Here is a 27,074-nt window from a genome sequence, read left to right as displayed (position 1 = left end):
AGAGGAGCCTGGGTTCAGAGCTCAATGTATGATCAGGATCAGGGGTCAGACTGAGATGCAGGTCAGCGCTCTATCCATGACCAGTGGATAGAGGCTCAATCAGGGCTCAGTCAGCAACTGGAGTGAAAGCTATGTCTGACTGTGTTCTAGGCTCAGTCAGAGAGCAGAATCAAATGCAGTCTGGGTGTGTGTCAAGAGTCAGGACTCGGTCTGTGACCAAGATCAGGGCTCAGTCTGCTAGAGAAGGAAAAGAAGCCAAACTTTGCTTCTGCTTCTCCACAGACCCCTGTGTGTGTGTCCGTGTGTCTGGCGGGGCGGGAGGAGGGGGTTGCTGCTTATCCTCCTTTAGCCCAGGGCCCAGAGCCCGGCCCCCACCAGCAGGCAGGCATCGCAGAGGCTTTCCTCATCTGTGCTCTTTATTTTGCCTCTGGGATTTCATAAAGTTCATCTGAAAGAACAAATAAGTAGCAGGTCTCAGGTTCCAGCACTGGAAGCTGAATAGAAATTAGACACTAAAGGCTGAAACCATCCAGCAGGTCAGACTTGACAGCCATGGGACCTCTCATATGTTACTCTGTCTCTCTGAGCCTCAGTTACTTCATCTGTAAAATGGGTATGATGATATTATGTATCCCTACAGGGTCATTGCAAGGATCCAGTGAGATAGTATATAAGAAGCACAGAGTGATGGCCCAATGAACTGGGTCTGTGGCTATTTTCTAGAAGAACTGCTCCAGGACTCTGACACTGTTACTCACCCCATTTCTGTTGCCCCCCCTCCCCAGCCCCAGTGACCCCAGTGTTGCCAGAGACCCAGGTCAAGAAGAGCTTCCAGGGTTTGGAGGTGAAGCCACAGCTCCTCATAAGAAATAAAAGGTGAGGGGCAGTGTTGATTAACAATGCCTACTGGATATTAAGCTCTTTCTGCTTTTTCTTTAAATCCACTCATCAGCTCGGCATTGTTTATAATCTCCTTTCACTTGGGAGGAACCCGAGGCTCAGAGAGGTGGAGCCAGTTGGCCCCACCACACAGTTGTTAAGAAAATATCCAGGATTTGAACCCAGATCTAGCCTGTCCTCTTTGTCACATCATTCTGGACAGCAGGTTCTGCCAGTGTGACAAAGGAGGGATAGAAGCTCTCAGAGGCCCACAGAGGCCATCAGTCCGCAGGGACACCTCCAGCCACACTTTCCTGACTTGCTCACAACGAAGGGTCCTCAACTTCTCCAGGGTCCCCTGACCAGACCTGCCGGTGCAGCTGGCATAGAGCAGCATGCCCTCCCCTGTAAGGATGCATAGGATGCCCCCTCACCATTTCCCCAAGCTGTGACTTAGTGATGTGGTTCTTAAGATAATCTGCATCCAGGCTTTCAAAAAAACTGCGGACCAGTGGGCACAGCTGAGGGTCACAAGGAGCCAGGGAAAGAGAGAGAGACACAGAAATGCAGGGAGGGAAGGAAAGAAAGAGGTTGGGAGGTGAGATGGGAGAAGGAAGAGGACTGGTTATTATCTGCTGTAAGCACCCTGCCCGCCACCCACAGAGATGCTCAGTACTGGGGGTCTCAGAACTTCTGACCCTTAGGATTCTAGAACAGTGGAAGCCTAGGAGGCCCAAATCTGAGAACCAGAGGACACTAGAATCCTAAAACTTTAGAACATTAGAGGAGATCGGGCGCCTTCAGGCTGATAGGGCCGGAGACAAAACTTTAGAACATTAGAATCCTAGAGCCTTGAAGAATCTAGACTTTTAACATTCCAGAACCCTATGCCCTTAGAAACCTTGACCTCTGGACTCTGAAACTTAATAGAGTTAAATGGGGCCCTGGGAATGATAGAGAAATGGTTTTGTGTTTTTCACACTTTTGTGCACCTACAGTTCCCTGAAGATGTTGTTAAAATGCAAATTACTGAGCAACAGTTCTGTGGTATGATCTGAGTCTCCGTTTCTCATGAATGTCCATGGGAGGTCAGTGCTGCTGGTCTGAGGAACACACGTTGAGCATGACTCAAGTTCAATAAACTGCAGAACAACATGGAGGACTTTTTTTTAAAATTAAGCCAGATTCCCAGCCCCCTTCCAGAGTTGAGTAATATAGAACCTTTCGAATTTTGGGCACATAGTATATATGGTTTCTTTATATGATGCACATGAATCTGAACTATGGTATGTACAGATTTCTTTTTACTTAAATGAATTAAAATTATATTTAATGAAGAAAAATATTAGCTAAAAGGCCTACCGGCAGTCCATGGGTATGGTAAATTGTTCAAGTGTGGACCCAGTGATTTCAGCTCATATCAGGCCCCTGGTCACCTCCTCCCAGGCCAGGCTGAGTGAAGGGGGGCAGGTAGCAACTGATTGCCCCAAGGAAGTTGGCCCCTCAGAAAGGAAGGTGCCCAGAGTACAGTCCAGCCAGGGGAAGTCACACCTGCCCCCACCAGACCTGGATCTGCACCCCAGGAGTGGGGGACTCACCTCGTAATGCGTTACCAGGGACAATACTTCATTCACGAGGTTGATTGCAAAGTCCACAACCTCAGTGAGCAGTCCAATGCGCCTGGAGAAGAGAAGAAACTGATGAAGGTTGGTGAAGTTGGCAGAGCACCCAAGCAAGAGCAGTGGGAAGAGAGTGGAAGATGGTGGGGCACCGTGAAGCCAGGTGACTTGGGCCTCTCCCCAGTGGGATCATTACTTAGAACACCATGGTTGACCAGCAGCCCACTCCGATAGCTCATGAGAGTCTCATCACAACCCTGAGACCTCATTGATCCAAACATCCATTCTTCTATTCATCTACCCATTCTTCCATCCATCCATTCTTCTATCCACCCATCCATCTACCCATTCTTCCATCCATCCATGCGTCTAGTCGTCCATTAATTCATTAACACATATTTAGAGAGCACCAACTCTGTGCTCAAAAGCAAGACTGACTGGTGACATACAGATGAATAAAGCACAAGCAGCTCCTAATGTGGTACCTGAATATTGGGTGGATAAAAGTTTCGTTTGGAGTTTTCTGCAAGAGCTTATGGAAAAACCCAAAAGACTTTTTGGCCTACCCAGTGTTAACAGGTTTTCCTAAGGCTGACTCCTTCCCACCTTCAGCTCTCCGCGTAACTGTCACCTCCTCAGGGCAGCCCTTGTGACTGCTTGCCTAAGGGAGGGCTTTCTGTCATAGCGCCCTGTTTGGTGTTCTGTTCTGCCCAGGGATGATAGCAATCGAACATTTTCCATGTGGGTTCTTTACTGCTGGACTGAATGCTCCCCTGTCTGCTGTTCCTTCCAGAGACTAAGCTCCATGAGAACAAGCACCTTGCCAGCAGTCACCAGTACTTTCTCCTGAGCTCAGGATGGTGCCTGCCTGTATGGAGCAGCTGCTCCACACATTTTTGGCTGAAGGAATAAATGAAGTAAACTTACGATTGAATATTTAATGACAACTTGTGACAAGTAGTGAGAAGGGCAAGAGTAGAATCTTATGAGAGAGAAAGAGAGAAACCTTATTTTAGACCCAAAACGATGAGACAAACACGGAAATGGGATGCGGGAAAGGTGTCCTAGGTGCCTGAGCAACCCGTGCACAGGTCTTGAATGGAAGGAGTTTGTCTGAGGCTCAGACCAAAAGCTAGCGGGTCCAGGGAAGAGTGGGCAAGATGTGGATCCAAATCAAGTAGAGCCTAGATGACCCTGAGAGGGCCTGAGATTGCATCCAAAGTGGAAAGAAGAGCCCCCTGAGAGTTTGGAGCAGCAGAGTGGAATCCCATTTTACAGACAGGGACACTGAGACCCGGAAGGCAGGATGGTTTCCCTGGCTCTACAGGCTACTCAGTGTCCAGTAGGGCTCAGGCATTTGGACTGACATCTCAGTCTTTCCAAGTGCTGATAGGCTGCAGACCTATCCTATCTTTTACTTTGGGGGTCTTTAGGCAAAGCTGTGATCAGACACCTGTTGGGCAGGATGAACTGACCTCTGCTCATGACTCAGCCTTGTTATCTGCTAAGGCCAACTTGCCCCAGCCTTCAACTCCAGACTAGTTCTCTCTCAGCCAGAACCAGGATCAGCCTTTCTCCTTCCACCCTCTTCCCTGGGCTAAACATATTCTTTCAAGCACACAGTTTAAGATGTACATTTGGTAGGTTACTGAAGATCAGTGATTTAAATGGAGATGACACAGTTTTTAAGATGTCATTTTTGAGAATTTTTCAGTAAGTAGAGGATGGTTTGGGGACAATCTGAAATTAGAGTCCATAGTAGACATTTACTATTCATCTTGCCCTCTCCTAGCTAGAGGCAGGAAGGTGAACACAGTGAATTATTATTATTATTGAGGGCCATTATGTAATATGAGATGGGTCAGTTCTTCAAGTAGACATAAGAATGCTAAATGTGCATGTATCTAATGACAGAGCTTCAAAAAGCATGAAGCTAAAACAGATGAAGCTGAAAGGTGAAATATAGCAATTTACAGGTATATTTGGAGAGGTCAGCACTCCGGTCTCAGTAAGGGGAAGAACAAAGAGACTGAAAGTCAGCATGGATATTATTTTTACTGAGAGCTTAGTATGTGCCAGGCTGTATGGTAAACACTTGGTTTTCTCATTTGGCTAACACAGTAGCCTGTGAGTTATGTATTCTTACCATCCTTCGTTTACCGAAGTGAAAACTGAAGCATCTAGAGGCTAAATTGATTACAAAACCGCAAGTTAGTGGCAAACCTAACTTGATTTGAGAGTCTAACCTCTTTTTTCCATACTCTGCTCCCTCCCAGGTAAGGAATAGGGCTGAAATTATGAGTCCCAACTCCTCTGACATCCCCACTCTGCTGAGATGTGTTGACCTGACCTGCCCAGCATGGTGAGTTTGGTGCTCTGTTGATCGCTCCTGCATTCTTCCACGACCACCTTGGAGACTTTAGTCTCTTCATCAGTTTCAACGCTGACACTATACTGGAGGACCAAGTTGAGGGCCAAGTCGACAATCTCACCCAATACAGGCCTGCAGGGAAATAGGTTCACAGTGAACAGAGGTGGAGAAGTCTCTTCACATTGCCCACTTTAGTCTCTCTCTTATGTGGACATTATATGGGATGTCTATGAACAAGTACAGCCCTGGTGTGCGGCGGTCCATGGGGTCACAAAGAGTTAGATAGGACTTAGTTGATGAACAACAAATGGACAATGTAAATACTATCTGTTTTTTTTTTTTTTTAATGGAATTTACATTCTTACATTAGGAACTTCTTCTCCTGGCCACAAGGATTTGGCTCATGTGAAATTTATATAGAGTATCACACCAATGATTAAAATAAAAATGAGTTAACATTTCCTAAGAAAATACTCGGAGATGACAATGGCACCCCACTCCAGTACTCTTGCCTGGAATATACCATGGATGGAGGAGTCTGGTAGGCTGCAGTCCATGGGGTTGCTAAGAGTCCAACACAGCTGAGCGACTTCATTTTTCACGTTCCTGCATTGGAGAAGGAAATGGCAACCCACTCCAGTGTTCTTGCCTGGAGAATCCCAGGGATGGGGGAGCCTGGTGGGCTGATGTCTATGGGGTCGCACAGAGTCGGACATGACTGAAGGGACTTAGCAGCAGCAGCAGCAAGAAAATACTACGTTCAGATCAGAATACTATGTTAGGTATTTCCAAAAACATATTTTACCTGGATTAATACATTTAATCTCTACAGCAATAGCATTTGTAAAAGTACTATCATTATCTCTGTTTTCAGAATGAGGAAACATGTGGTATAGAGAATTTAAGTAACTATCTCAGGATCTCATAACTAATGAATGATGAAGTCATAGTGTACTTTAATTTATAAAGACTCCTACACATCCTCATTTCCTATATCTCTGTATCTTCAAAGTAATTAAAAGACCTAGAAATCATATTTTCCATATAATTTTCACATGCTTTTCATTACATACTGCACACTGCTCCACAGCCCATACTGGTCACTGCCATTTAACGAGAATCTTGAGAGACAAATGATGCTGGGGTAAACTTTGCCAAGAGTTATAAGTGATCATGTCTTCTCAATTCTCAAGTTTTATAATTAGAAAAGTGTTAAGATTTTGGAAATGTATTTCATAGGGGGATTTTAAAAAAAGAGAGATTTGGTTATGGGAAAAGTTTCTTAGAACATTTTAAATGTTAGGATTCTAGACTTGCAAAGACCTCCTTATTTTACAGATTGAGAGACTAAGGTAGCAGGGTGGAAATTGCCTGTTTTCAAATTGGAGATCTATCGGCCATACTGCACTGCATCTCCCAAACGTCAGATTCCAAGACATACTCACAGGTTCACTTTGACTTCAGCAGTGATGGGGATTTTCAAGGTAGCACCTTTGCCATCAGAAGCTGGTTCTAATGTGATATTCAGGATGTGCAGGTTACTGATATTCACCCTGTGCAAAACCCACAATTCACCCTTGTCATTCCTCTTGACAGCCATTGCTGGGCTCTTGTCTATGCCAGTGTTGTGCTGAGCATTTGAGCCTCATAGACCTTGCCTTTGGTCTCATGAGAGTCCTGCTCAGGGATTGGATTCTCTCCGTTGGATGGCATGGCAGACTGATGATCAGACAGCTGTGATTTCCCTTAAGACTCCAAGGGTGAATATGTGTCAGAGTCAGAATTTGTTCTTTTTTATTAAATTGATATATAGTTGCTTTACAATGTTATGCTAGGTTCAGGTGTGGGGCTTCCGCGGTGGCTCAGAGGGTAAAGAATCTGCCTGCAATGCAGGAAACCTGGGTTTTATCCCTGGCTTGGGAAGATCCCTGGAGAGGGAAACGGCAACCCACTCCAGTATTCTTGCCTAAAGATTTCATGGACAGAGGAGCCTGGTGGGCTACAGTCTGTGGGGTCACAAAGAGTCAGACATAACTGAGTGACTAACACTTTCACTTTTCATTAGGTTCAGGCATAGAGCAAAGTGATTCAAATATAGATACATATAGATGTATTTTTATTTCAGATTCTTTTTCCTTATAAGTTATTACAAAATATTGAGTATAGTTCCCTGTGCTATATAGTCGGTCCTTGTTGGTTGTCTACTGTATATATAGTAGTGTGTATATATTTATGTCAAACTCCTAATTTAGCCTCCACACTGTTTGCCTTTTGGTAACTGTGAGTGTTTTTTTTTTTTTTTTTCCATTGTCAATGAGTCTTTTTATATAAGCTCTCTAATATCATATTATAGATTCTATGTATTAGTGGTATCTATGATATTTGTCTTCTCTGTCTGACCTACTTCATTTAGTATGATTATCTCTACATCCATTTGGTTATTGATGCAAACAGCATTATTTCATTCCTTTCTTTGCAGAGCTAGAATTAGAACTCGGAACTGCTTGATTCCCAGACTTCATGTGTAAGGCTACCTACATGGTGTGAATTCTAGTTTCCTCTCTCTTGAGGCCATTCAGACTTTTATACTCACTTATATTCGGAGAAGAAAAGTCTTACTCTTTGGGAAAGGGATTTTAGGCACCAGCAAACAGGTAGAGGTAAGAGTGAAGAGAACCTTCATCCTGACCCTGATATCACAGAATAGAAAGCCTAAGCCTGTGAGATACCTGGACAGCCCCCGTAGCCCTCTAATTTTCCCAAGCTCTGGTGGAGTTGGCCTCAGACCACTTCTGCTCTGTAAGAATATGCAAGGTTTATTCATCTTCCCTGGTGGCTCAGTTGGTAAAGAATCCACCTGCAATGTGGGAGACCTGGTTTTGATCCCTGGGTTGGGAAGATCCCCTGGAAGAAGGCATGGCACATCCCTCCAGTACTCTTGCCTGGAGAATCCCCACGGACAGAGGAGGCTGGCAGGCTAGAGGCCAAGGGTGTGCAAAAAGTCAGACATGATGAGCAACTAAAGCATAGCAGAGCACAGCATTCTAAGAGGAACCTTTTTCCACATGAGTGACTCAACCAACTATGGGCTTCCTGGTGGCTCAGCTGGTAAAGAATCTGCCTGCAATGTGGGAGACCTGGGTTCAATCCCTGTGGTAGGAAGATCCCCTGGAGAACAGAATGGCAACACACTCCAGTATTCAGGCCTGGAGAGTTCCATGATATTCATAGTCAATGGGGTTACAAAGAGTTGGATGTGACTGAGAAAATTTGACTGTGTAAATCACAACAAACTGTGGAAAATTCTTCACGAGATGGGAATACCAGACCACCTTACCTGCCTCCTGAGAAATTTGTATGCAGGTCAAGATTAAACAGTTAGAACCAGACATGGAACAACAGACTGGTTCCAAATTGGGAAAGGAGTATGTCAAGACTGTATACTGTCACCCTGCATATTTAACTCATATGCAGAGTACATCATTTGAAACGCTGGGCTGGATGAAGCACAAGCTGGACTCAAGATTGCTGGGAGAAATACCAATAACTTCAGATATGCAGATGAGAGTGCCTTTATGGCAGAAAGTGAAGAAGAACTAAAGAGCTTCTTGATGAAAATGAAAGAAGAGACTGAAAAAGCGGGCTTAAAACTCAACATTCAAAAAACAAAGTTCATGGTAACTGGTCCCATCACTTCATGGTAAATAGAAGGGGAAACCATGGAAACAGTGACAGAGTTCATTTTTTGGTCTCCGAAATCACTGCAGATGGTGACTGCAGCCATGAAATTAAAAGATGCATGCACCTTGGAAGAAAAGCTATCACCAACCTAGACAGCATATCAAAAAGCAGAGACATTACTTTGCTGACAAAGGTCCATCTAGTCAAAGCTGTGGCTTTTCCAGTAGTCATGTATGGGTGTGAGAGTTCAACTATAAAGAAAGCTGAGCACTGAAGAATTGATGGTTTTGTACTGTGGTGTTGGAGAAGACTCTTAAGAGTTCCTTGGACTGCAAGAAGATTAAACCAGTCCATCCTAAAGGAAATCAGTCCTGAATATTCATTGGAAGGGCTGATGCTGAAACTGAAACTCCAATACTTTGGCCACATGAGGCAAAGAACTGACTCCGTGGAAAAGACCCTAAGGCTGATAGATTGAAGGCAGGAGGAAAAGGTGATAACAGAGGATGAAATGGTTGGATGGCATCACTGACTCGATGGACATGAGTTTGAGCAAGTTCCTGGAGTTGGTGATGGACAGGGAAACCCTGGCGTGCTGCAGTCCATGGGGTTGCAAAGATTCGGATACAACTGAGTGACGAAACTGAACTGAGCGACTTCCACCTTCACTTTTTATCTTTGATATTAAACTTATGTCCCCAAAGAGATGTATTCTCTTTTCTGGGAACAAAAATCTCCAAATGAAGCATCAACTCACCCCGTAAGCCTGTACACTACTTCAAAAATTCCAGAAATGAGTTGTTCCAACAGGCTCTTAGCTTCTTCAGTCTTCTCTGGGTCCGCCTCAGCAGTCTTCAATTGCTCCAAGATAGCTGCAAAAGCAATCTCCACTTAGTGTGGTACACAACTTATGAAGCGGCTCCTATGCACCAGGTACTAAATGAGAATATTTGCCTATGTTATTTCACTTAATCTTTGTAACAACTGCATAAACTAGGTATTACTAATATCTTCACTTTCAGTAAGGAAATAAAAGATCAAAAGTTTTAGAAATTGATCAAAGTCACACAGCTAGGAGACCTTGCTCTTTTTATGCCACCTTCATGCTAATACATACTCATTATTCATCAACAAAGCAATCACCCCACTGAGCAGACAATAGGTGTTGATTACACATCAGCTTCTAGTAGTGAAGCACTAATGAGCTGCTCATACAAACAAAACAAATGTAGAATAAAGTAAGAAATGGAAAATCTAGAATCAAAGAAAATATATGGATTGTCAAACAGGAGTCTAGGAATGACAGCTTTGCATAAGGCCTAGAAAAGGGTTGACTAAAGAAGAGAACAAGAACAGAGAATCCTAATGGACAGAGGAAAGAGGGATTTGATAGAGGAAGTGACATGGCAGATGTGGAATGGCACATTTGAAAAGTATTAAGAAAATATGTGTAGAGAATAATTCAAATGAGAAACAACGAATAAGAAAAGGCTGCAAGAAAAAGTATGTAATCAAAGTACTGCAACGTGGCTCTGCAGTGGACAGTACCTAGTTATAATGATGCAGCGATGGAAACTACATCTGGTCTTATAACTTACTAGGTGACTTTGATGCAGACACCTCTGCTTCTGTGTTCAGAAGCATTGCTGTTTTATCAGCAATGAAATTGGAAAGTGGGTCCCTCCTGTATCTATAAGGTTGCCTAAGCCCTGGCAAGGTTTGAAGGGCAGTCCTTTACAGAGGTTAGCTTCTCCTACAAAGAACATTTAGCAATGTGCCAGTAATGTTTCCAAAAAGTAAAAAGAAGACCAAGGTCTTTCAAGAAATTAGAATGACAAGGAAATATGATTCACTAGTTCAGTTCAATTCAGTCGCTCAGTCGTGTCTGATTCTTTGCGACCCCATGAATTGCAGCACACCAGGCCTCCCTGTCCATCACCAACTCCTGGAGTTCACCCATGGGGTCCCAAAGAGTAGAGCATGATTGAGGGACTAACACTTTCATTTTCATCCCTATGCCTCTTGTCCCCAAAACCTTCTGTAGGCCTTCATGTCGAGTGACATTAACAGGGAAGCCCAGGAGTCACAGGTTTGAAGAAAAATACTTACAAAGTCCTTGCTCCCCTGCATCAGTTCAGTTCAGTCACTCAGTTGAGTCCGACTCTTTGTGACCCCATGAATCACAGCACGCCAGGCCTCCCTGTCCATCACCATCTCCCGGAGCTCACTCAAACTCACGTCCATCGAGTCGGTGATGCCATCCAGCCATCTCATCGTCTGTCATCCCCTTTTCCTCCTGCCCCAAATCCCTCCCAGCATCAGAGTCTTTTCCAATGAGTCAACTCTTGGCATGAGGTAGCCAAAGTACTGGAGTTTCAGCTTTTAGCATCATTCCTTCCAAAGAAATCCCAGGGCTGATCTCCTTCAGAATGGACTGGTTGGATCTCCTTGCAGTCCAAGGGACTCTCAAGAGTCTTCTCCAACACCACAGTTCAAACCATCAATTCTTCAGCACTCAGCTTTCTTCACAGTCCAACTCTCACATCCATACATGCCCACTGGAAAAACCATAGCCTTGACTTTTGTTGGCAAAGTAATGTCTCTGCTTTTGAATATGCTATCTAGGTTGGTCATAACTTGCCTTCCAAGGAGTAAGTGTCTTTTAATTTCATGGTTGCAATCACCATTTGCAGTGATTTTGGAGCCCAAAAAAATAGTCAGCCACTGTTTCCACTGTTTCCCCATCTATTTGCCATGAAGTGATGGGACCAGATGCCATGATCTTCGTTTTCTGAATGTTGAGCTTTAAGCCAACTTTTTCACTCTCCTCTTTCACTTTCATCAAGAGGCTTTTGAGTTCCTCTTCACTTTCCGCCATAAGGGTGGTGTCATCTGCATATCTGAGGTTATTGATATTTCTCCCGGCAATCTTGATTCCAGCTTGTGCTTCTTCCAGCTCAGCGTTTCTCACAATGTACTCTACATATAAGCTAAATAAGCAGGGTGACAATATACAGCCTTGACGTACTCCTTTTCCTATTTGGAACCAGTCTGTTGTTCCATGTCCAGTTCTAACTGTTGCTTCTTGACCTGCATATAGGTTTCTCAAGAGGCAGGTCAGGTGGTCTGGTATTCCCACCTCTTTCAGAATTTTCCACAGTTTATTGTGATCAAGGTAGGTAATTTTAAAGCTACCCAGGCTAGGTAGAAATTCTTTTCCAGTTGGTTAATACAAATTACTAAGTAAATTGGATGACCCAACAGAAGAATATGCTACCAATATAAGTTAAATATTTAACTTACAATACATAAATGGCTAATAAATATGAAAAAAATGAGTGAATGCTTACATAATTATAGAAATGCTGTGATGAATTATAACCTTTCATCTGTGAGACTGGAAAAAATTTCAGTTGTCCAAACCAGTGCTGTCAAGAGAGTAGAAAAAAGATACTCTCACAAATGACTGGAGAAACTATTAATATACAGGATTATTTGTCCATATGTGCTGTAAATTAAAATATGCAAGCCTTTTGACCTTTTGAAATGTCACATTGATGATTTTATCCTGTGAATATATTAGCAAAGGTTACCGTGATAGAAGATGTAAAGTGATATTCAGCTAAGTATTTCCTGTTTCTAGAAAAATAGTAAACAAATGAACCAGGAAGCAGTTGGTCACCTCTCTCAGTAAAGCACCCATAAGGAGCTGCCCCTGCTGGCAGCCTTTGGTAATACAGGCTTAGTATTTAGAAAGCAAGCTCCCAGGTGCCACTGCCCATCCCTGTTGTTGGCTCACTTACAAGTGTACTGTCAAGGTTGTCAAGTCCTTTCTCAAGACCAGATTTCAGCTTCCTCAGACCATCCTTGCCAAGACTGTCAAGAAGAGACGCTGAGGTCCCAGGGAGCAGGCCGCACAAGAGAACACGTTTCCAAAGCTGAAACATCTTGTCCGGACACCTGGACAGTCACGGGAAGAACAGGAGTGAGAATTACCCACAGGGAAATGACATCATGGATGGGCACTTAGGACTCTGACCCTCAGCAGTCCTTGAAGATAATGTGGTTATCTCCTCTCTTACAGACCAGCAACCCAGGTCAAAAAGCCAGAGAAACTTGCCCAGAGACAACCAACCAGTGAATGAAGGAGCTACTATTTGAAAAGTCTGTTGACTCCAGGTCAGCTCTCTTCACTAGAGGTCCTTTGCACATGCTGGCTTCTCTGCAAGGAACATTTCCCTCTTCTTTTCATTTTTAGCTGTATCACTTCTTACTGACTTTCCAGCTTCAGCAGGACATCATGTCCTCTTGAACTCTCCCCAGAGACTAGGTTAGGTGTCACCACTCCACCATCTTGCTGCTTTTATTCACTGTTAAGAGTCCTGGGTCCCTATTAGTGACCACTTGGCTGCCTTTCCCACCAGGCTGTGAATTCCTTAGAGGAGGGATTGTGACTTATTTCACAAGGAGTTGAATTCCCAGCTCATAGTAAAAAACTGCCGCCAGTAAGCATAACAAAATAAAGTCTGCCAAACAAAAGTATGAACAAATAAGTGGTATCATATCATGATGCTGCATTCATCATCAATTTGACAGTTCTCCTAATTGAATCTATTTCTTGGTTTGCTCCATTCAAAGTTAGCTAATTCAAGTGGCCCCACCCCTCTGCCTCTTGCCCTTAGAGTCTTTGGAAGGGCTTCCCCGGTGCCTCAAGGTAAAGATTGCAATGGATGAGACCCAGATTCCATCTGTGGGTCAGGAAGATCCCCTGGAAAAGGAAATGGCAAACCACTGCAGTATTCTTGCCTGGAGAAATCCATGGACAGAGGAGCCTGATAGGTTACAGTCTATGGGGTCACAAAGAGTCAAACACAACTGAGGGGTTAATTTAATCTCTATGCCTCTTTTCCCCAATGCCTTCTGTAGGCCTCCATGTGGAGTGACATTAAGGTGGAGCCCACCATTCATGGTTTGAGGAAAAATACTTACAAAGTCCTTGCTCCCCTGCGCAGTCTCCTGGAATTTTGCTGGGTGCTGAGGGCTCTTTTATATTAATGGCGATGGGGTAGGAGGCTGCCTCCGGAAACAAGCTCTGCGTCCAGAGCCATCCAAGGAGACTCCAGTGAAAATAAGCTCTGTCCAGAGTGAACAGAGAGACTTCCAAAGCAAAAGTCAGCCAGGATGCTTGAATTGGATGGCTATGGAGAGGACTTTGTTCCAAGACTAAGAGCAGGTTCTCATGGAGCCTCCAGATACCAACATGGTGGCCATGTGGGTTGGGGCTGGGGCTAAAACTGTGAATGGATGAATTGGAGAATATTCTGGCAGAAGGATCCATAGTGATCATCTAGCTTAATTTTATCAGCATTTGCAAACTCAGGCTCAGAGAGGGAAAGCAGTCAGCCTGTAAGAGAGGGACAGAGATGGGGCCAGGCTTGCGGCCCATAGTAGCATCAGGGTCAGTGACCAGTGAAGTCGTTCTTCCCAAACCTTCTCTTGTGTCCAAGTGCTCTCCATAACATCCTTCACAGTAGAACCAGCCTCAGGAAAAACATTTGCAACGACTGTTTGCTCAGGACCCACCCTCCCCCATCTGCCCACTCCATTAAATCAGTAGAGTTTCTCCTGAGAGTGAATATGGTCTGCCTCCATATATATGCCCATATATGCAGTATCCCTCTGCACACTTGCCCCCAACTCCTCTACTCTCAATGCAGCTGCCAGAAGTTAAAGCTCTCACCTTAAACTGAAGTCCCCATCATAGCCCCTGTGTCATCTACTCACTGCCACCCCAAACACGCCTACCTCTCTCTCCATGGCTCTATTGTCTTCCTTCTTTTCCAGAAAAATATCAACATCATTGCTGCCTTGGCCCTCTGCACAGATCATTCCCTCTTTACAGAACTCTCCTCTTGAAGCTAGCGTGAGTTGGGTCCTGCTGTTCAAACTCACAGTAAGTCCTGACTTAACACATTTATAGATTCACATCAACTCCTCCCTTTAGGTGACAACTCCAGGGTCAACTTACCACACTGGAAATGTAACAGACATCAAAGCCACAGGAGACCTTAGAGTTCAATGTAACCTCCTTGCTGGGAAGATTGGGGTACCCATGGTCCAGAGAAGGAGAAGGACTCAGCCAAGGCTAGACGTGAATTGAACCTTACTTATTTTCCTCTTCCATTTCACGTGTTTTAGTTCTGTTGAAGTTTTCCACCTGGGCAATGTATTTTTAAAAGAAAAGATTATCGTTACCATCTTTCTAAATTCCATATATATGTGTTAGTATACTGTATTGGTGTTTTTCTTTCTGGCTTACTTCACTCTGTATAATAGGCTCCAGTTTCATCCACTTCATCAGAACTGATTCAAATGTATTCTTTTTAATGGCTGAGTAATACTCCATTGTGTATATGTACCACAGCTTTCTTATCCACTTATCTGCTGATGGACATCTAGTTTGTTTCCATGTCCTGGCTATTATAAACAGTGCTGCGATGAACATTGGGGAACACGATTCATGTTGATGTATGGCAAAACCAATATAATATTGTAAAGTAATTAACCTCCAATTAAAATAAATAAATTTATATTAAAAAAGAAAAGATTAAATAGAATTATCACATAAGTTTGCTTAAGCTGTAGATGCCCAAGCTCCTCTCTAAGTGGAGGTAACTGGACTAGGGTGGCTCAAAGCTACTTTTGACCTTGAGTTCTAAGAGCTGTGATCCTAGCACTATCCTCTGGACCCCACCTTTGCCTGGACACGACTGCACAGCACTAGGTGCTTATCTTGCTTCACCTTGCTTTTTCATCTCATGAGCAACCAGGGGAAAGTGAGGCTCAGAAGGGAAGGATGACTTGCTCAGGGTGGAATAGATGGGAAGGGGCAGATCTAGAGAGGGCACCCAGTTCTGCATCCTCTCCCATTGAGATCAGCTGTTCCAACTCTCAGCCTCTGGGAGCAGCAGCGAGTCTCACTCTGGCCCCAGTAAGTTCAGGGTAGTACCTGGCCATTTGCTTGGCACTGCAGGACTACTTTCACCATTGGTGCTCAAGACAGCTCGCTAAATAGGTTTGGAAAGCTCCATTTTCTAGTTGAGGAAACTGAGGTTCAGGGAAGGAAGGTGACTGGCCGAAGTCTCCCAAGGACAGGAGCCAGCATTTGCGATCTCAGGGAAGGACCTTTCTCTCAGATCACATTGAGGCCAATTGGTGGGGCAGGAAAGTCCTTGCACTTGAATACCCTGTTTATTCCTTGACCTCTGCTGTTTGAGTTGGTGGTAATGCCTGGTGCATTGAGCACATGTCAACCTGGAACACTCGGTCCAGGGAGCACAGATGAGTGCCCATATGGCATTAGGCTGGGAGCACCAGTAGAGCTCCAGGTCACTCAGGGTAAGTCTCCTCCGATCACCTACTTGCACCTCAGCAGGAACCTGTAACACTTTGACGTGAACACGGCCAGGTCAAAGTAGGGGTAGGACCAGAGGCGTGGGTAGCTAGTGTTCCTCTTGCTGACTATGGTCCCATCATCCGAGCACAGGGCAGCTGCCTAAGCCTGGAGCTGGGACACAGAGGACCCCATCCATCTGAGCCTTGGACTGGTCAGCAGACTCACCTCCCAGGCTGTCTGTGCCTAGTTCTGCAAACGTCCAGGCCCTTACTCCCCAGGTTGTGGGCACAGAGGTGAGGGCTGTGCAGGAATTTTGTGAAGAGAGTTTTCCCACCTCAGGAACACAGCCCAAGGAGCCGGTGTGATGTAGTGAGTCCAGACCTGGTGTTGGCCCCAGGCTTCAGTTGCCTCTTGTAAAATGCAAGACAACTCCATGTCTAGTGGCAAAATGGAAATTACAATACCCCAACTCTGGGGTTGGGCGGACTGGATTCAAATCTTCCTTTTGCCTGTTGCTGGCTGTGTGGCCTGGACAAGGAGCTTCATCTCCCTGAGCTGCAGGTCCCGTAAGTGTGAAATGGGACTAACTATGGGCCTCTCCTCCCAGGGGCGCTGTGAGAAGTGGTGGGATAATGTGTGTAGGCCCCTGACAGACAGTTGCTACAGTGATGTTGATGATTACAATTGTTGCTGGTGTCTGGTCACCTCACTCCCTTCCACCTCAGGTTTCTCATCTGTTTAATACCCCACTGCACAGGGTCATTGAGAGGCTGTAGTGGGTCGATTAAGCAGCTAATATCCTTAATCAATTGCAGCTGCATTCATTATTTTTGTCTTCTGTAAAGATTAAAAAAGCTTGAATGGGCTTATCTACAGGGCACCTATATTCACAAATTCTGCCATGCTTGGGTGCTGATATATAGCCCTTGGCACATATATTTCCTCATTCTGCTCCAGCTTCCCCTCGAGTCCAGTTAGGGAGTCTCAGTAGGATTCTCATTGATTGTAGGGCCTGGATGGAGCTTTCGGCCAAGATGCCCTCCCAGGAAGCCCCTGGGCTTGGAGGGAAGGATTGATTGGTGATGTCTGCCACAAGTTCAGGAGGAGAGAGTGGACACACTGCATGTTTCCCAGTGCAGGATCAAGTCATCTCTAAGGTCCCCGCAGCCAGTGCCAGGTACATCGACAGCACATGTCCAGGGAGGATGGGACCCTGACTTGCCTGGAGCTGGAGGAAGGGAAAGGAGACCCAGATCTGGATTCTAGTCTTGGCTCTGTTAAAAACCTGCTTTGTGAGCCTGAGCAAGACATTAATTTTCTCCCAGGGTCCGTTTCCTCTAGTTACAGAATAAGCAGTGGTTCTCTGCTAGACAGCTCACACTTCAGGGCTCTGAGAGGCGATCAGGAACATCTGGGGCTACCTGCCATACTCCTACCAGATGGCGCACCTGGAGCTCTTGCCTTGCAGGAATCCCAGCAGCTCCTTGGGCACAGAGATAACGGCCTACTCTCTGAGGCCATGAGGACCAGGACCACAGGGCATCATCCCCAGGACCTGACACGCAGATGCTCAACAATTATTTATTACAGCCTGCAGAAGCATTTTTCTTTATTGCTTATTAATAAAGTGTACACATTTAGACATTCATACATTTTGTTTATAATAGCATAGTACACTTGCTCTTAGTCAGCCTTGGGTGTGCATCCCAGACTTTTCCTTTGTTGCTTGTGTGACAGAAGTCAAGTACACTTAACATCTCTGAGCTTTGTTTGTTTTTTAACATGAATCTGGAATAAGAATGTCATCAGTCAGGTCAGTTCAGTCGCTCAGTCGTGTCCGACTCTTTGCGACCCCATGAATCGCAGCACGCCAGGCCTCCCTGTCCATCATCAACTCACGTCCATCAAGTCAGTGATGCCATCCAGCCATCTCATCCTCTGTCATCCCCTTCTCCTTCTGCCCCCAATCCCTCCCAGCATCAGAGTCTTTTCTAATGAGTCAACTCTTCGCATGAGGTGGCCAAAGTACTGGAGTTTCAGCTTTAGCATCATTCCTTCCAAAGAAATCCCAGGGCTGATCTCCTTCAGAATGGACTGGTTGGTTCTCCTTGCAGTCCTAATTACCTTAGAAGAGCTGCTCAGGTATCTGAGGAAATGTCAGTAGAGATCCCAGCCTATCCTTGGCTAGATAAGGTGCTTCATGAATAATAGAGATCATTGTCATTACTATTACTGCAATAAAGAGTACTGAGTGGTGATCAAATGTAGCATTTAGGTGCCCAGGAAAATAGGGAGAATGACAAGAGGCAGTGTGTGCAGTTCTTGAAAGTATGATGGGTCTTGGTTCAAATCCTAGCTCTGCCTTGTGAGCTCTCCCTCTCATAGACTCAGCTTACTCACCTATAAACTGGGCACAATGGATATACCTACATCACTGAACCGGTCTGAAGCGTACACACATTAGCATGTATAAACCTGGACACCTATCCCTAGAAATGTGTTCTCCTTGCTGTTCCACTGGACTGGGAGCCCCACAGGGCAGTGACCTTTTCTCTTTTGTTCCCCGATGTGTCCCCTGTGTCATAACAATGCCTGTGATCTTAGCTGATGAACACATGTTCTGTGACATGTTATTGTTGCTGTTATTATAACACACAGATCGGGGACCCTGCCCACGGGTGACTTCCCTGGAGAGCCATGCTGCTCTGTTTTCAAGTACTTTCCAGGCACATCTGCCTCTCCCCAAACACTGGGAAGTTTTGCTGCATTAAGATCCACCCCTCCCTTCTGTCTGGTCCCTCCCTGTTCAGGTGACCACAGGTATGTGTAGTGGCTAAGGGTGTAGGCTTGGCTGCTGAGGTTTCTCCCCTATGCATGTTGCTCCAGCTGGTGGGAATGTAGCCAGTAGCGCCCATTTATTCCTGACCACCTCTCAAAGTGCCAAGGGGTCAGCTGTCTAGTAGGGAACCACTGTTCATTTTGTAGTTAGAGGAAACCGAGACCCAGGAGATAATGAAACTCTTATTCAGAGTCACAAAGCAGGTTATAAACTGGGCCAAGCCTGAACCCAGATCAGGGTCCCTCCTCCATACCATAGCACTAGGCAGGTCCCAGAGTCTCAACCTCCATGACCATGTGGTGTCCATGTGCCCTCACAGGTACAGGGACCATTAGATATGACCTGGTCCTGCCCTGGTGAACATGCGGTTGTTCCACTTTCCCTTCCTGAACCATGGCAGGCATCACTAACCAATCTTGCCCTCCAAGCCCAGGACTGCCTGGGAGGGCTTCTCTGCAGAAAGCCCCATTCAGTCCCTACAATCAATGAAGTGTATTTGACACCATAGTTCTTAGAGTCTCTAAAGTGGCCTGGAAGGGAAACTGAGGCTTAGTGAAGAACCGCACCTCCCGAAGACTATACACCAGTCACCATGGGAGCCAGAATTTGTAGACAGAGGCCTACTGGAAGTCTGAGCCCATCTAGCTCATGCTGTCTTTATAGCACACAAAATAGGAAATGTAGTTGCCATTGATTAAGCATAAAGCATATGAGATGTTTAATCTCCTCACTTCATTCTCTCCACAACCCTGTGCAGTGGGGTCATGTACACATGGGAGACTTGAAGTAGAGGGGAGTGAAGTGATCAGACACAAGGAATAATTATAATATCATCATCACTGCTGTAGCCGTGTATCAGGGGCCTGCCCACATTATCCAAATGCATTTTCTCAGCATACAATGGAGAAGAATACCAAGTGTGTGAGTGCTAAGTGGCTTCAGTCGTGTCCGATTCTGTGTGACCCTAAGGACTGTAGCCTGCCAGGCTCCTCTGTCCATGGGATTCTCCAGGGAAGAATAGTGGAGTGGATTGCCATGCCCCCTTCCAAGGGATCTTCTCAACCCAGGGATCAAACCCAAATCTCTTATGTCTCATGTGCTGGCAGGCAGGTTCTTCACCATTAATGACACCTGGGAAGCCCGGAGAGTCCGATGCTGCTGCTGCTGCTGCTAAGTCACTTCAGTCGTGTCCGACTCCGTGCGACCCCATAGACGGCAGCCCACCAGGCTCCCCTGTCCCTGGGATTCTCCAGGCAAGAACATTGGAGTGGGTTGCCATTTCCTTCTCCAATGCACGAAAGTGAAAAGTGAAAGTGAAGTGACTCAGTCATGTCCGACTCTTCGCGACCCCATGGACTGCAGCCTACCAGGCTCCTCTGCCCATGGGATTGTCCAGGCAAGAGTACTGGAGTGGGGTGCCATTGCTTTCTCTGGGAGAGTCCCATACTTACTCTCATTTCACAGAGAAGGGACCTGAGACTCAGGGAGAGGAGTCCCATGTTCAGCCCACATATCCAGCAACAGGAAATGAGGGGATTTGAACCCAGTCTGCCCGAACCTAAAGCTGAGATCTGAGTACCACTTCTTCTGTACCTTTTTTCCAGGGGGATCCAGGTACCATGTAGTTTTAGCCAATTTACAGTGGGGAAGCTAAAGCCTGGGGCCTCCAGGGGATCTGAGATCACTCCATCACTCTCCAACCACTGGGCTATGATCCTGAGGCCAAAAATTCTCTTCACCAGATTTTCCCACAGCCCACACCTCTGTCCCCACACCAAGGGAAGGAGGATCCCTGATGCTTGCAGAACTGGGCACAGACAGTGGGGAGGGTGGTCTGCTGACGGTCCAAGGATCTGCTGGGTGGGTCCTCCAGGTCCCAACCCCAGACTTGGGCACCTGGGCTGCCACTTTCTCCCTTCTCTGTGCTCTGAAGTCAGAACCACAGTCAGGGTGAGGAAAGCTAGCTCCTCAAGCCTCCAGCCCCGCACTTATTTTGTCTTGGCAGTGTTCATTGAGTTCCTTCAGATGTAGGAAGGTGACCAGAGGAGATGGACCCTGGATGACCTAGAGCTCTCTACCAGTGCTCCTAGCTGATTCCAAGCGGGCATCCATCTGTGCATCCTGGACCGGGTGTTCCGGGTTGACAGCGGCCCAATGCATCAAGCGTAACAACCAACTCAAACAACAGAGGTCAAGGAATAAACAGGATATTCAAGCCTAGGATTCTCTTGCCCCACCGGGTGGCCTCGATGTGATCTGGATGAAAGGTCCATCCCTTTGGAGCAAAATGTTGGGCCCTGTCCTTGTGAGACCTGGGCCACTCACCTCCTTTTCCTGGACCTCAGTATCCTCAATTGGAAAAAGGGGTTTTTCCCTGCCTCCTTAATGGTGAAAGTGGACCCTCAATGCCAAACCCAGGGCCAGCCATTTGTATGACCCTCCTGGGTGCTGGACTGGGGTCAACAACTGTGACTTACGGTTGCTTCCAAAGGCTGTGAGCTGGAACAGTTGATCTCGATGGGAGAAGATGCAGAACTGGGAGCACTCTCCAGATCTGCCCCTTCCCATCTTTTAACGTTGAGCAATTCATCCTCCCCTTCTGAGCAATACACCCCTCAGCCAAGAAATGAGGACAGTAACACACTCTGCCTGGTTCCTGTTGAGCTGAAACAAGATGAAGATGAGAAGCACACAGGGTTGTGAGGGTCTTGTCTAGGCAGAGTCGAAGTTCAAGAGGAAGGCGGGGGTGGGGGGCGGTCACAGCTCTTAGAAATCAAAGTTGAAAGTACCTTTGGGCCACCTATTCCAGTTGTTTCCATTTCTGGCCAGACACTATGGGACCAGACTATCCAGGCACCCCTGACCCTAAGTATCTAGGAAGAGGCTCAGCATCTAAAGTTTAAGCAAACGTATCAGGTGATATTGCTTAATCTTTATGGTAAAAGGCTATTGCCCAAGTAGATAATTTTAAGAAACCTAACATATGTGAAGAGAAAGAGGAAAATAAGTGGGATTCAAGTCTCGAGCAGCCTTAGATGAGTCCTTCTCCTTCTCTGGGCTACAGTCTCCCTAGACTTTTAAGCAAAGAGGTGAAAATGACGACCTCTAAGCTCTCCTGTGCCTTCGATATCTGTTATGTTTCCAATGTGGTCGTGTGACCCTCGAGTAGATGTCACAATGGAGGAGGAAGACATGAGTCTACACATATGTTGTCAGGACTTCCTGTGGATTTGAATGGCAGGATCCAAGTCAAACTGACTTCAACAAAAATAAAAAATAAGAAGCCAGAATTGTATTTCAATTGGAACATTTCTGGCAAGGAGGGCTTCAGGCACACTTGGATCAAGGCACTAAAGTGATACATTGACTCTTCCCCTTCCTATGGCTTCTTTTTCTAGTGAACTTTGGCATATAATTATGTCTAAATTCTATCTTTGAGGACAAAGCAGAATCAGGAAACATGCGAAGACCTATAGCCCCCTTGTGAGTCATGGGAACCAACCAAGGATTTTTCAATTTTTTTTTCAAAGGACCAATACTAGTTTTATTAATATTTTGGTTAATATTTTATATTCTTTATGTCTTTTTATTTCATTTACTCCTGCTGTAATCTTTATTGTATTCTTTCAATGGTAACTTTGGGCTTAGTTTATTCTTCTTTTTAGTCCCTTAAGGTATAGTTGTAGGTTGTTCATTTGGGTTTTTCTTGCTTCTTAATGTAGGCATTTATTGCTATTCTTCCCATATTTTAGGTTCTAAATAAATGAGTACTGTGGATGTATTGCATAACTTGATGACTATTGCTAACACTTTATGATATATGTGTGTAACATCACACATCTTTTGTATATCATACATCTGTTATGATGTATGATATACAGAAATGTGGTTAAGAGAGCAAATCCTAAAGAATCTAATCACAAGTAAAAAGTGTTATTCTTTTTCATTGTTTTTTATTGCATCTACATGAGAAGATGAATATTAGCTTAACCTATTGTCAAAATAATTTCTTAATACACAGAAATAAAACTTGCCTTTAACATATACAGTGATGAATGTCAATTATTTCTCACAAAAATGGAAAAAAGTGTATTAAAAAAGTGTAAACCATAATCATGAAAGCTGACACTTCCTGCACCCTCTGTCTGTATGGGACAATGATGGCGAGGTAGCTTGGGTAGACCTACCAGCTAGAAAACATGGTCTCATTGTTGGGGGAACATTGAGGAGTGGCCCCCACTTACCAGGAGACAGCTCTTGAGCAGAGTCAGAGGGCTGAGGGGGATTGAGAAGCTGGAGGAAGAGAAGAAATGATGACCAGGGGAATGGAACAGCCTGGACAAAGGCTCAGCCCTGACCCAAGTGGGCTACTGCTCAAGAGAAGTCCTGAATTGTGAGACCTCCTTGTGCACTTTTGTGGGAGTTGGGATTGTCACAAAGTATAGACAGAGAGGAAAACTCTCATCCCTTTGCTATGGCCAGTAGGGGGAGAACCAGCTCTGGAGGAGACTGACTTCAAATGAAATCCAGCTTTGCCTCTGACCAGCTGTGTGGCCCTGGGGAAGTCACGTCACCTTTCTGAGACTCAGTTGCCACACCTCCAAAGACCATTCACAGAGTCACTCAGTAGAAATCAGAATTGATATACAGTGTATAAATATTGAATATGGGATTTCTCAACACCATTTGACAGTAATTCCAGTGTGTTGAGGCTGACATTCATCTTGTACTCACCAGTGTCAGACTCTGGTTAAGCATTTTACACACATTGACTCATTTAATCATCATGACTGTCAACGGGGAGGTTTTGCTTTTAACTCCATGGGGCAGGTGAGAAAACTGCGGTTCTTGTAAATTGCCTGAGATCCCACAGCTGGCAAAGGGCAGAGGCTAAGTCAAGCTCAGCTCTGTCCAACCTCTAACCTCATGCTGTGTCAGCATCCCCGGCACAGCCTGAACTGAGGTCCTCTTGGGAGAGCTCAGGAAGGCTGGTCCAAGGCCCCCATGTGGCCTCAGGGACTGAAGGGCTCCTTGGGGTTACTTGACCTTGCATGGCATCCTTCAGACAGAAGGCCTTTAAAGAAGCAGCCGCTCGTGCAGGCCTCTGTGTGACCCTGGCTTCTCTTAACCTGAGTCTCCCACGAGGACGACAGTGGTTCTTCCCTCACAGAATTGTGCACAGCACTGAGATGGCTCCTTGGCAACATGGGCAAATGTTCCCTGGGCCTCTTGGCAGGAGAGTGAGACGGCCTCCTGGAGAGCAGAGGCCCGGGGTCACTGAAGTGATAGCCTGGGTCAGTCCTCAGCAGAGGTGACACAGCTGTGAGTAAGGGGTGCTGTGCCTCCCACTGCAAGGCAAAAGGGAAACTCAGTGCTTACATGTTGAAGAAACAGAAGGGCCATGAGAGGACCTCATCAGTCCTGAGCAGAAGAGACCAAAGACAGGACAGTGGGACCTGCTGAGGCCTGAGGAGAGGTGGCTGAGTGCTGGGAGATGGGGTCACCTCCCTGAGCAATCAGTCCCATAGATGTGGGTTTAAATCCTAGTCCTGCAAGTGGCTACCCTGGAATTACCCTGCTACTCGATGAATCACTTGTCCTCTATGAGCCTCAGTTTCCTAATGTGTACAATGGGAACAAGAGTGGTGTCTCCTGGTAGCAAGGTGCTGTCAGGAAGTCATGAGGTCAGGTGTGCTGGCAAAGACAACTCTCCAGCATGGTGGTGATGGTAGCAGAAGCAGAGTGAGGCTGTCTCTACATGACCTCGGGTCACTTTCTTGCCCATCCTGGTCCTCAGTTTTCATGTTTGTAAGACAAGGAGGTGGGGCTGGATAATCCCCAAACTCCCTTCCAGCGCTGGATTCAGGTCTCTGCTGCCTTGGTTGCCCATACCTCATCTTCCCTGAAATCCCAATGGAAGGAATGCAATGGACCACACAGGAGGTGCAGAAATGGCTTTTTATTGCTGGGGGTGGAGGGTGACGAGCATCGGGTGTCCAGACTGTGAGGAGGAGTATCCGAGAGTGTCCTTTGACTGGGCTCAGTTGTCACTCCTGGGGGATGGTGGCAGCACCGACCGTCCCAGAGGGAGACGGTACAGAGATTCAGTCCCATCCCCGGGAACCAATCTGGAAGGAGACCCCACTGTGATGCATGGACACCCTGGGGCTCTTACCAGCTCCTGCGTTCACCAGACATGGCTGCAGGAGTACTTTCCCCAAACCCTGTGAGCTCTGAGGCTCGGGGAAGGACTGGCACTGGTGGTTTGGGGGTCTCCTTCTGGCACCTGGCACTGACGCCCCCTCATCCCCTCACCCTCCCACCCCCTCACCTCAGCAACAATGGCCGATGTGAAAAGACTGATCAGGGCCCAGAGGGAAAAGGGTACAGGTCTCAGAATATGATAAGGATCATGGATCAGACTGAGATGTAGGTTGAGTCTCTATTTGTGACCAGTGTCAGGGCTCAGTCAACTACTGGAGTCAAAGCTCAGTCTGACTGTTTTGGGCTCAGTCAGGCAGAAGAACCAGGTGCAGTCTGGGTGTGTGATTAAGGGTGAGGACTCGGTCTGTGACCAAGATCTGGGCTCAGTCTGCCACTAGAGAAAGAAGAGAAGCCAAGCTTGTTTCTGCTTCTCTTCTAGCCCCTGTGTGTGTGTGGGGTCTCATCCTCTCTCAGCCTAGGGCCCTGAGCACAGCCCTCATCAGCAGGCGGACATCGCAGTGGTTTTCCTCATCTGTGCTCTTCACTTTCTCTGTTGGGCTTCCTGAAGTTCATCTGAAAGAATTCAGTAGCAGTTCTCAACTCCAGCTCTGGAAAGTTGAATAGAAATCGGACACCAATGACTGACACCCTCCAGCCAGTCAACTGATTGCCATGGATCTCTTGCATGTCACTCCATCTCTCTGTGCTTCTGTTCAGTTCAGTTCAGTTCAGTCACTCAGTCATGTCCAACTCTTTGAGACCCCATGAACTGCAGCACGCCAGGCCTCCCTGTCCATCACCAACTCCCGGAGTTCACTCAAACTCACGTCCATTGAGTTGGTGATGCCATCCAGCCATCTCATCCTCTGTCGTCCCCTTCTCCTCCTGCCCCCAATCCCTCCAAGCATCAGGGTCTTTTCCAATGAGTCAACTCTTCACATGAGGTGGCCAAAGTATTGGAGTTTCAGCTTTAACATCATTCCTTCCAAAGAAATCCCAGGACTGATCTCCTTTAGAATGGACTGGTTGGATCTCCTTGCAGACTCTCAAGAGTCTTCTCTAACACCACAGTTCAAAAGCATCAATTCTTCAGTGCTCAGCTTTCTTTATAGTCCAACTCTCACATCCATACATGACCACTGGAAAAACCATAGCCTTGACTAGACGGACCTTTGTTGGCAAAGTAATGCCTCTGCTTTTGAATATGCTATCTAGGTTGGTCATAACTTTCCTTCCAAGGAGTTAGCGTCTTTTAATTTCATGGCTGCAATCACCATCTGCAGTGATTTTGGAGCCCCCCAAAATAAAGTCTGACACTGTTTCCACTGTTTCCCCATCTATTCCCCATGAAGTGCTTCCATTAGTTCTTCTGAAAAAATGGGTATGATGCTACTACTCACCCCCACAGGATCATTGCAAGGATCAAATGAAATGGTGTACATGAAGCACAGAGTGGTTGCTCAAGGACCAGGGCCTTTGGCTATTTTCTAGAAGAACTGTCTTCAGGTCTCTAACACTGTCATTCACCCAGCTTCTGTTACCCAGAGCCCCAGCAACCCCAACCATGCCAGAAACCCAGGTCAAGGAAAGCCCCCAAGGGCTGGAGGTAAAGCCACAGTTCCCCATAAGGAGGGAAAGGGAAGGGACATGTTTCTTAACAATACCTACTGGATATTAGGCTTTTTCTGCTTTTTCTTTAAAACCACTCATCATCTCGGCAGCATTTACAATCTCCTTTCATCTAGGAGGGACCCAAGACTCAGAGAGGCGGAGCCAGTTGATGACTCCACAGTTGCCAAGTAGCCAATCCAGGATTTGAACCCAGATCTGGCCCGTCCTCTTTCTCACATCATTCTGGGCAGCAGGTTCTGCAGACTTGACAAAGGAGGGCAGTAGAAGCTCTCAGAGGACCACAGAGGCCATCAGTCTGCAGGGACCACCCCTAGCCACACTGTCCAGACTTGCTCAGGATGAAGGGTCTGCAGCTTCTACAGGGTCCCCTGACCAGACCTGCCAGTGCTAGAGGCGTAGCATGGCATGCGCCCCGCTGTGAGGCTGCAGAGGGAGCCCCCTCCCTGCTTCCCC

The 27,074-nt window shown here is 46.2% G+C and overlaps 1 protein-coding gene across 1 annotated transcript; it reads right to left on the bottom strand.

The window, feature by feature from the left end:
- Positions 1-2,287: 2,287 nt before the first annotated feature.
- BPIFA2D (BPI fold containing family A, member 2D) lies at positions 2,288-20,945 on the bottom strand. Its single transcript, XM_059892793.1, has 5 exons — positions 20,864-20,945; positions 9,308-9,440; positions 6,315-6,422; positions 4,849-5,001; positions 2,288-2,559 (listed from the first exon to the last, which is right to left on the bottom strand). The coding sequence occupies exons 1-5, from the start codon at positions 20,943-20,945 to the stop codon at positions 2,295-2,297; spliced, it is 741 nt and encodes a 246-aa protein (XP_059748776.1). The 3' UTR covers positions 2,288-2,294.
- Positions 20,946-27,074: the final 6,129 nt, after the last annotated feature.

Source organism: Bos taurus, chromosome 13, assembly GCF_002263795.3.
Source record: "Bos taurus isolate L1 Dominette 01449 registration number 42190680 breed Hereford chromosome 13, ARS-UCD2.0, whole genome shotgun sequence".
NCBI classification, from domain to species: domain Eukaryota; kingdom Metazoa; phylum Chordata; class Mammalia; order Artiodactyla; family Bovidae; genus Bos; species Bos taurus.
This window is presented reverse-complemented; position numbering and strand designations above follow the sequence as displayed.

What these genes read in the sequence shown, in the direction of transcription:
- BPIFA2D (XM_059892793.1), bottom strand. Translation starts at nt 20,945, where the DNA reads ATGCATTGGGCCGCTGTCAACCCGGAACACCCGGTCCAGGATGCACAG. An exon ending in GTAGTGTACAGGCTTACGGG is followed by an intron (nt 6,423 to 9,307) that starts GTGAGTTGATGC and finishes GGTTTTGCACAG; the next exon opens with GGTGAATATCAGTAACCTGC. An exon ending in GCTGAAGTCAAAGTGAACCT is followed by an intron (nt 5,002 to 6,314) that starts GTGAGTATGTCT and finishes ATTTCCCTGCAG; the next exon opens with GCCTGTATTGGGTGAGATTG.